The sequence below is a fragment of the Engystomops pustulosus genome, chromosome 7 (genome assembly GCF_040894005.1).
Source record: "Engystomops pustulosus chromosome 7, aEngPut4.maternal, whole genome shotgun sequence".
In the NCBI taxonomy this organism is placed as follows: Eukaryota; Metazoa; Chordata; class Amphibia; order Anura; family Leptodactylidae; genus Engystomops; species Engystomops pustulosus.
This window is the reverse complement of record NC_092417.1, coordinates 63,535,454-63,546,209: the sequence shown is the minus strand read 5'-3', so window position 1 is coordinate 63,546,209 and position 10,756 is coordinate 63,535,454. Positions and strand designations below refer to the sequence as shown.

The 10,756-nt window shown below is 42.2% G+C and overlaps 1 protein-coding gene across 1 annotated transcript; it reads right to left on the bottom strand.

Moving 5' to 3' along the window:
• Positions 1-3,772: 3,772 nt before the first annotated feature.
• ZNF839 (zinc finger protein 839) lies at positions 3,773-10,708 on the bottom strand. The gene is made up of 8 exons (XM_072116213.1): positions 9,746-10,708; positions 8,437-9,162; positions 7,974-8,186; positions 7,320-7,412; positions 6,601-6,735; positions 5,755-5,847; positions 5,211-5,337; positions 3,773-4,619 (listed from the first exon to the last, which is right to left on the bottom strand). Exons 1-8 carry the CDS (start codon positions 10,673-10,675, stop codon positions 4,072-4,074), a joined length of 2,865 nt encoding a protein of 954 aa, XP_071972314.1. The 5' UTR covers positions 10,676-10,708; the 3' UTR covers positions 3,773-4,071.
• Between the last annotated feature and the right edge of the window lie 48 nt (positions 10,709-10,756).

Here is a 10,756-nt window from a genome sequence, read left to right as displayed (position 1 = left end):
GTCTGTAAAAATCTGACCATTCAGTGGCCAAACACAATAGTGCCTTTTTTGCATATTTTCACCGATTTTATGTAAGTTTTCTAGGATGGGATAAGGAAAACCACACTTTTAAGGCAGCTCCCTTGACAATAAGCATGACCTTCAGGACACCCAATGACGTGGGATTAAAACCAAACCAGTATCTATTCCAGAGGAATCTGCTGAAGACAATGCTGTAAGAACCTGGTTGGGTATCCTCAGTACAGCATAGGAAACTAGTTTGACTGAGTGAGAGGCTTTTGACTAGGGTCATGGAATAAGAGTTCTACTTATGGAAACTGCCAATTAAGGCCGTCTCATAGGCGTGTGGAGACTTAAAGCCATTGACGCTCCACTAGAGTATTCTGGGAAAATATACAAATAAGTTCTCCAGGGATAAGGAAAACCATTCCTCTTTAAGCTACCTTGTAAGGCAACTCCCTTGACATAAAGTGTGGCATGATGAGAGATTAAAGGGAGGGAGCCGGTGCACATGCAGCAAGATGCGGACCTGTCTGGGGTGTCGGAAGGGCGAGCACTCAGTATATATTTTTTTATGTGCTGGGCATACTAGGGGTTGGCTGTACATACAGAAACGCACTACAGGGGGCTGGCAGGCATGCTATATACTACTGGAGGCTGTGACCAATGCCTTCCCCACCCTAGGCTTATACTCAAGTCAATAGGTTTCCCAGTTTTTTTGTGGTAAAATGTTGTGCCTTGGCTTATACTCAAGTTTATATGGTATCTAGAAGTAATGCTTGATGGGAGCTGCCCTACAAGGTAGCCAAAGGAGGCATAGTTTTCCTTATCCCATCCTGGAAAACTTATTTGCATATTTTCCCAGAATCCCCTAGTGGAGCATCAATGACTCATAAGTCTCCATAAGGAGAACTCTTACTTCCTGCAGTTTGATATTGCAGGAACGTGTTATGATCTTCATCTGCCTGCTCTCATTCATGACCGATCACAGGAATAGATTACACGTTCATAATATAATGAAGACAAATTTCCAAGAAAATATCCATTTTATTTTTCATTTCAGATGGCCAGAGTAAAAAGACGAAAACATACACTCCTATTTAATTCACCAAATTTCAAACCTGCCAAAAACTATTTTCCATATTGGAAGAAATCAGTCATTTTCTATTATGAAGTATCTATATTGGAAGACACTTTCTTAATGGAAAGATTTTATTACGCAGTTTTATGGCAGTTACATTTTTCCTACAACTGGCACAAGCTGGTAGTAGTAATGTATGCAATTCCTTTAAGCACATCCATTTACATGTTTAAAATTTCCAATTAAATCTGCATAAAATGCTGATATACTTGCTCCAAACAATATGCAGTTAAAATGTCTTAATGTGACTGCAAAGAGAACTATAGAGCCTTTACTGCAAAAAGGTCCAAAATAATACACGCAAAAGTGACTCAACATTGGATTTGAACTATTCCATCTTCAGTAATATATGAAACATCTATCATATACATTCCTTACTGTATCTAATGAACTAGCAGCTTCAGATTCTCCCCAGGCTATAAACATTAAAAAACATAACAGGAAAAATTAAAGGAATGATGAGGATAAACCTTATGACTGAGTCCTTGTATACAGCAGTGGTATATTCTGCTACCCACAACTGCATTAGAGTCCAGCAGTGTATGGAAAACTGTAAGATTGTCCTTGGCTTCTGTTAGGAGTCGCACATGACTTCTCATGGATGTGCTCAGACTTGAGAGGACTTGGTAAAAGCAAAAAGACCTAAGCACACTCTTATCGATTGTCTTCAGCAACTATTAACATATCAATTTCCAGTTCTGATGCTCATTTTCTAAGCCCCTTTATGACCAACACAGCCAATATCTCTTGTCCTGATAGTAACAGTAGATAGTGTATATATCCACAGGATATTAGATTGCAAATTAGGCTTCTTTACGTGGCACTAGATAGTCAATGGCCATAATGCATAGTACAAATTGCATTTGTATGTTAGAGCTCACATTGGAAGTAACCTTAAGCCACAATTCACCCAGTGGAGGCAAGTGTGTTATTTTGGCCTTAGGTAAGATGAGTGACAGTAATTTATTTATTTTTTGCTTTGTTTTCCCTATAAACACTTTCACAAAGGTAAACTATTCAGTATACCTTAGCTTTACAATATGACCCTATAGGCAACATGAAACTATATACCCTTTGCCCTCCTACACACCACCATAATTTTTGGCCAGCACAATAGCTTTCCATGGGTTTTCAGAGGGCTTACAATGACATATCACAGGAGTGTCAAAGTAGTACAAAGATAATGTGGAAAGGCAAATCATGCCAGCTCCAGTCCCTTTCAGAAGTTGGCAGTGTTCGATTGATATTATCTCTGTAGAGGAGGAATTTTACACTATGGAAGATGTTGGGAGTCATTGAATCCATCTCACACCCCCCAGGAGTTCTACAGCAATAACCACCAGGGCACTCTCATACGTGTACAACCTTGAAGTGGAAGTGCAGCTATTTAATGTATTTTATTGGTAGATCCAAGCGGAAAAACTAAAAGATGTAAATGGCAGCTGCAGAATGTAATAAACTGATTTTTCAGCAATTGAAATGGTTCACACAATAAGAGGTGTTTTCTGAACTTAAGATATTAATATCGCTCTCATAGAAAATGTGTTTCTTACAAGATTAGAAAACCCGATCTTTTGGGGGTTCTAGTTGTACCCTCAATCACCTGATGCACAACACAAAGAAGGAAAAGAGACGGGAAGAAAACTGCTCCATTCTGTGTGTATAGTGGTCAGATCCGCTTCTGTTTATGTGACTATGAGCTGTGGTGACTTGGTTCACATGGGCCATGTTCACATGCAGCATTTGAATTACGTTTTGAAGCACCACATGTTTTGTAAGTAAACAAATGCAAAACATGTGACTTTTGTTACTGATCACAAGATTCTCAGTAGAAACGCATCAGCAATTGGACCGAGACCCTGCAACTTTGAATAGCGATACAAAATGAAATTCTAACGCTGCATTTGAACAAAGCCTTATTTAAAAGGGAACCTGTCATGGCAATTTGGGATACTAAACCACCCACACATCCTTACAGACCGGTGGTTTAGTGTTTCAAATTGCCCATGATGATTTTTAAGTGATATGACAGGTCCTCTTAAAGCCCATTGCTCAAAAGTAAGTTTAATCAGTCAAACTTGCTCAATGGACCTGTAGGATTTGCCGGACCGAACCTAGGTTCACAGAACTGAGTTCAGCACGTCGGATCAGTTCTGTGCTTCTAGGTTAAGTCCGGTCATTCCTGTAGCCGCAAAAAGCAAGTTTAGTAGACCAATAATAGACAAATATTATTTAGTTCTACTGCCCTGATGCTTTGTATATTTTTGCTTTGGACAAGATTTATTTAATATCTACATGGGGCTTTTCAATTTACATAAATATTAGCAACTCCAATGTAATCTTACAATGACATACATTGTCACAGTAGAAAGATGATGTGGGAGGGAAAGTCCTGCAACTTTCTAATATACCTCGAGATCTCCGCTTGTACACAAACTACTTACACTTGCTTTCTAGTAGCTATTTAAACTACATATTGTCTACACTGAAACGCTTTACAAATATTTGAGATATAATAGTGATATGCCAATTTCTAGCTAAACTAGATAAACTTATAGCTGATTTACGAAATATTAGGTTTTTCTTCAAAGTAAAAATCCTTCACTGACCGTAAATAAAACAATATATAAGAAAATTGCAGAACCTTTTATTACAGGATAATGAAGCTTTTACTATTCCTGTATATAACTATGTGCACGGTGTTCGAAACGATGATGCCTGGTCGACTGCTGCAGCAAAAGGACAATAGTGCAAATACAAAACTGCTACTTCGTACAAAATAAAACTCTCATAGAAAGGCTTTACAAATAAGTTATAGGATTCAATTTAGAAGAATATATATAGGAATTTTCCTACATTTATTTAAAAAAAAAAAATCCAAGCATAGAAATCAGAAAAGTAACAGTCACCTCAGTGTGAGATGAATAGATTCACTTCCTCTCCATAAGTGCCACTATGTTATCCAGCTGTGTATTAGCAGGAGGCTCCATACCGTCATATACCACAACTGCCTCTGCCATTGTAGTTTCCTCTGAGCTATCAACAAATACCAGTTCTTGTCCATGGTGGAAGGTAAAAGGTTGTGTGCACTGGTCACTGGCAATGATGTCTGCGGAGATTAAGGTGTCTACTACACCTTGGAAACTTTCGTTTTGTGGCTTTTCAGCTATGGTGGTGGTAAGATCAGAAGGCAAGATGAGGCCATTGGCGGAAGCATGTGGACTTGGCTGATCATTATGGCTTTCTAGAAAAACCTCTTCAGCTTCTGTGTCCTCCTGTATAACTTGAGTCTGAATTGCATCTGTTTCCCCCGGGTGTTGATCGGAAATTTGCGTAGAAACACCAAATTCTGGAGAACTCATACCAAGCACAGATGCGTCCATTTCACATGGAATAGATTCTGGATTGCTAGTTATGTGTACTTTTTCAGCCTCTTCCTCTTTTTCACAAGATGATCCACCATCCATGGATGCAAAATCTGTGCATTCGATGTTATAGGTTAAAAAAAGAAAAAAAATGAGTCTTTACATTGTTAAATTTTAATTTGTAGCTTAGTATATACACCTGAGAATACTAGAGTGCGGTCACCTATGTGGTGATGACACTGTCGTCATCCCTAGAAGTATTATAAGTATTAGGATACTGCCACCTATAAACAGCCCTACCCACTAAAGTACAATATAACTGTTACAAGGCTGATTTCAGAATCAGTGTTTTGGGGACCTGTGGACTGGCAGCTTGTGCCAGCATGATTTCAGATTCTTGGTATATAGGACAAAATGTGTGCACCGGCAGGGGCAAGTGTCAGGAATGGTGCACAAAGGAGCAGTCATGATAAATCCCCCCCCAATGAATGCAAATACAGGTGAATTTTGATGTATACTGAAGCTTCCAGTATACATAAATTTTCTGTATCCTAATGACAGACATATTACAAGTGATCTATGATTCAAGTAGTCCCTGCCAGGCCAAGAAGCAGCACCAACACTGTCCTGCTCAGGGACCCAATACTGCCTCCTGTGTACAAGGAGCAAAACAAGAATTCAAACATCTTTTAGGTGTAGCCTACCCATCGTCAGTTCTTCTTTACGGACCTCTGGAACATTCGCTAAAGTAACATCTTCAGATGAGCTGATAGTTTCTAGTTCATCCAGTTTTAATCGTTTAGATGGTGGCATGAGGTCGTCTTCTAAAGACTAAAACGGTGAACATAGAATACAATAGCTGGTCAATGACAGTTTGTCAAAACCATTAAAGGGGTTTTCCCACAAAACAAGTTAGGCCCAATCCACAGTATGAGACCCCTACAGATAAGAGAACAGGGGTCCGATATAAACCCTCCACCCCACCCCCCGCCAGACCCCTAGTTGCCCCCCAGAGATAAGCAGAGTAGCCAGTCGCGCATGGCCGGGATACCCCTTTCATCTCTATGCCGCTGACTAAGATTGCAGAGCACCGTACTTGTCAAGCTCCGTCAACTCCATAGAGATGAAAAAGGTAGCCCAGCCATGCACACATCGGACCCACATTCTTGTGATCTGTGCGGGTCACCGAGACCCTCCCGCACAACTTGTTCGGTGGGAAAACCCAAGCAGCTACTTGAACCATCTTACCTTACTCTCATCTACCACTTGCATCTTCTCTTTTGTAGAAGGTGGGGAGGCTTCTACCATTTTTTCTGCAGAAATGCCTAGTGATGCTGCCACCTAGGGGGACATACAACACATTACACACTGATAGTGAGAGGGTGCACGTTATACTTTTAAACCACACTTGTTTCCACCACCCTAGAAATTCCAAAAATCACAGTGCAGCCCAGATACCACCCCAAGGCCCACATGTGCACTTTGCAGGCTGCAAACAGGGCAACATGTTCCCATGTTTGTGACCTGTTTGACATCTTCAGGTAAGTGATGCTCACACTGCAAATGTCAATAGAAAATGACTGCCCATGCCGCAAAGGCAGGCAGGAATAGGACATGCTCTGTAATATGTGGCACAGGCAGTTAGCTAAAGGCATGAGCATGGGGCCTATTACTAGCACATAGCCCCTTTACACGTCTGTGTGAATGAAACCCAACACCACACAAAATAAATATTCACAGTTTCTTCTCTGGGCTCTGTATTGATAAAGTGTAACGACTGCTACTTGTGTCCTCCTGCTCCCTGATAGCCTTCACATTCAGGAAGGGGAAAGACACACGCAGTGCCATGCAGGGAGCAGGATACGACTAGGTACTTGTCACCCATTCTTATTGCTACACAGTTTACGGAAAAAAAAAATATGGGAGCTGTATATTGTGCACCCCTTAATTAAAAAAAAAAAATTGATGGTGTATCTATAAGATGCATAGCGTTTATTTGTGAGGGGTCTGACCCACCACCTTCCAATGGTCATGGAAGAGTTACTGCAAAGTAGAGGCCTAAACCTTCATTAATTGTGCCCAGTATAAACTCACCTTACAATCTGTCACTTGAAGTGCCTGTCCAGTACTTAAATACTCTTGAGCCAAGATTCGGACCGCAGCATGCAATGTCTCAAGTTCTTTATAAAGGTGCGGAAACAAAGGCTTGTCTGGGTGTTCTTGTTTGACCTGTATAACATTGTATAGAACAGTGATGTATCACAATCATAGTAAAGTGACTAAGTATTACATTAGTTAGATGATCTCGATTTCATTAAGGGGTTGCATCAAGTGGGTTTTGACTGCTTGGAGCACCAGTGATCTAGAGAACAGGAATCCGTTCTCACCAATTTAATGAATTGGCAGGTCAAGCATGCAGCCTGCCCCTCCTGTCACTATTTTGTGAGCTGGTTTATCATGGTGGATTTTAGATTTCCTCTAAGAGGTATTCCAGTTTTTTTATGATTTAATTTAACCCCTTTCAAACCAGTAACTTTCTACTTTCCTTTACCCATTTACAGGGTACATGAGCTACATAAAAGGGCTGTTCTCAGAAGCATCCACAGCAGCTTCCATTTTTGTATGCAGAGTGCTCTACAGAGGCCGGGATGTCAATAAACCACCCTGATTGACTCTAGTAGCAGTCTCCTCACTCCCACTGATACATTATCTCTATTATCTCCCTCTTACAGAGTTCCAGGATGTATTATACACAAATTCACCACTTTAAGAAAAAAAAAAAAAAAATTTTTTTTTCAATACAATACACCTACCTTTACCAACATAAAGTCATAGACTGAAAGTCGTTCAGAAAAACATGGTGCAACATATTCCTTTATATCTGCAGCTTCACACTGCTGGATCATCTGTAAAATAATGAAGATAAGAGAGAGAATATAAAGCTGAACCCACATAGCATGCACTTTACCAGAGAAGGCTGGTCAGCTCTTAAAGGGGTATTCACATTTAATTAAATTCATCTCTCATGAAACGTATGATTGTGCAAAGTAACACATTTTGTTTTTGCAAATTAAATGTCTGGGAGTTACTGCATGTCACAAAGCAGTCCTGTGATTTTGAACTCTGAACCCAGGTGGTGGGACGCCTTAATAATGCATGGTCATCTCCAAGGGCAACATTTATGGGAAATTATCTTCACACAGGTCATTGTTTTTTATAACATGCAATTGGAGAAATGTATTATATAACAGATGGAGAGTTAAAAATGAATGCCCAGATGAGAATACCCCTTTAACTTTGCAGAAAAGGGAGTACAGCTCTGGAGTATAATTTAAGATGTGACTAAAGAGGGGAAAGTATAAGAAATGTAATTTATGAAAATAGTGACCATTAAATTAAGGGGTCCTACTTGCAGTGACCTTGGGTAAATGTTTTTTCTTCTTAATAAATCAACACATTTTACATACTTCTGTTGCTGTCAGTGCATTCTGTTCAGATGATCCAATGGCCAATAATTTCCTTGGGCGTCCAAATCTCCTTCCTGTCATCTGGCGTCGTCCCCGACATGTGGTTGATACAGGTACAAACTCAAGACCATCTCTAACCAAGTTTGGAAGACTAGAAGCATCAGGGTTTAGGGGGTCCTCTAGTAGCCTCTTCCTGGGTCTAGGAGTTGGTTTCTAAATCAAAAGAAAACCCATCTGAGCATTAGGAAGTACTGGGGGAATAACATCATGTCTGACAAAGAGAACTAGTATTTTCAAAAGATCACCATCACATATACTCAGCCTCAAAAAGGTATCGCCTGATTTTTTTCACCCTTCTCCGTTGGCAATACACGTCAGATAGCTCTTTTACAACTACCCATAAAGATACACATACAAACTTGGATTGGTATCTGATAGAGGGGATAAAGTAACTACCACTGACCTTTGTTTCACTGGGTAATGAATGCCCACAAACACCAGATTCTCCATTTTTCTTAGCATCAGAAACAAATGGAGTTTCCATCTGCCCATGGCTCGGGTACAGTCTGTAATGGCGGGATAACCCTCCTTTACCCATATAGGATTTCTCACAGGTCTGACACTGAAATAATGCGTTTTTCACAGTGTGCGGTGCCGGGTCACAGCGTGCGTTCTGCTTTGAGCCCTTTTCATCCTCTTCTGTGCTCAGCTCAGAGTAATCTTCTGAATCTGAAGTACTGCCTTGAATCATGTCCCCCACTTTAAGGAATTTGTAGTCTTTTGCTTTATGTTTGGGAGGGCGAGATATACGCCCAGAACGGGTCTTAATCTTTATTGACTTTTTGCGTTTATGGCCCTTCTTTTGTGTATGGTCACCATTTTGTGGGTGAGCAACACAGGATCGGTGCTCCTCCAAGGATCCCATAGTGTTCTTATTTGGGTCTGTCTTGGGTTTAGCTGCAGACAGCTGAGTGGACCGGACAAGAATTTGGATGGGAGACTCGAGGGAAGAGGAGTTCACCACCAGCGGCTGCCCCGATTCTCTCAGATTCTTGATCTGCACGACCGGTGAACCAAGAAGATTGGAAGCAGAGTTTTTCATATGAACTGTGCTGAGATTAAGCACTACAGGATCGGCACTCTTCTTGGTTTGGACACCAGGCACCTGATAGTGGATGGATTTCAGCTGCTACAAAAAACAAATACAGAAGACATATATATTTACATCTCCAATGTGTTCATGTTTTACGTCTTCACTACTATATTAATATAACCATAATTGAGGGTTTTTTTGTTTTTTTTTATAATACAATGTACACAACCCTCTGAAGTCAGTGAGGCTGATTTATCTACAGTGTCTGAAAGCAAAACTGTTCCAGTTTCTTGTGGCAACCAATCAGGGCTCAGTTTTTCTTTATAAACTGCTAACGGAAAATGAAATCTGAGCTCCAATTGGTTCCCATGGGCAACTACAACAGTTTTGGTCTCAGACACTTGATGAATCTTGCCCACAGAATGAATGCATTGTATAAAATAAAGAATTATTATTATAAAGTTAACAAGTTATAGAGATCAAGGAGTAAAATCTTCAGCATCAACTACTTCTGAGGAGTCTGTACAGGCGGCAGCTGCTCATAGTTACATGCAATCCTCCCACACAAACACATTCGGCCCCAAACTGTTACACAAATACAAACCACAGCATGTCAGGCTGTGGAGCACTTTATAGACACAAACACTGATTCCCCCTCTGCGTTGATCCTGCGAGTTACCTTCTGGTTGAGGATTCTGGTGACCGAGTCCCCCTCGCTTAGGGCTACATGGTGTGCTACAGTCTTCAGCTGCTGGGCTGCATCTTTCCTCATGGGGCCTGGAGAGGTGAAGGTGGGGGGTCCAGAGTTGGTGGTTGCTCCAGGTTCTGGTATTACCTGAATGGGACCCCGAGTCACTATCTCAGGAGCTAGACTGACCTCAGGTGCTGTAATCTCTTGGGGCTGGCCTCCATCAGTGCATGGAGCAGCTTCCTTGGTAAGGTTTAGTGCAGTTACCATGTCTGGATGGGCAGACTCCAGATCCATACCAAGCTGCACCTGGCTTTCATGTACCTGGCTCACTACAGGGTGGACAGTCTCTTCTATGTGCCCTCCAGCCACCAGGATCATCCCAGAGGGTCCAGCCTCCACCGCTTGGCCTCTAGTTACCAAGTTCACAGCAGCCTGAATAGCCTCCAATCCATGGACTTCACTTTCCACTTGGCCTCCAGTTTCCAGTCTTCCACCAGGCTGTATGGCCTCCACATCACCCCCAGGGACTATGCTCGGCCCCGGTTGGGCAATGTCTTCCATTTGGCCACTAGTGACAAGGGTCAGCCCCGGGTGTGCGGCCTCCACTGCTTGGCTTTCAGTCTCCAGGCCTCCCGCCGTCACCAGCCTCACCCCGGACTGCACGTCCTCCAGGCTCCCCCCGGCCAGCAGGCTCCCATCGGGCTGCACATAGAAGACGGTGTCGTTCTGGGAGATGCTCTGCAGGATTTCTTGGCTCAGCTCCTGCACCGGTCTGAGTAGCTCGCCACCTCCCCCCTGCACCACCACCACCTGGCTGGGGTCTCCGTCCGCTCCGACCACCACCTGCACATACTCTTGCATCGGTTCCACAGCGCTCACTACGGTCGCCATGTTACTGGGGCAGCCCAGGGCCGCCATTTTGTTGGAGGTTCTATGGACTTATCGGTTTAGCAAATTCCCCCGTTCGGTTTAGTCGCCGTGTCCCCGCCGCACGTTGCA

Coding starts and splice junctions, on each gene's coding strand:
- ZNF839 (XM_072116213.1), bottom strand. CDS start 10,675: ATGGCGGCCCTGGGCTGCCCCAGTAACATGGCGACCGTAGTGAGCGCT. Junction 8,187..8,436: donor CATTACCCAGTGAAACAAAG/GTCAGTGGTAGT, acceptor CTTTTGATTTAG/AAACCAACTCCTAGACCCAG. Junction 4,620..5,210: donor TAAAGAAGAACTGACGATGG/GTAGGCTACACC, acceptor TCGAATGCACAG/ATTTTGCATCCATGGATGGT.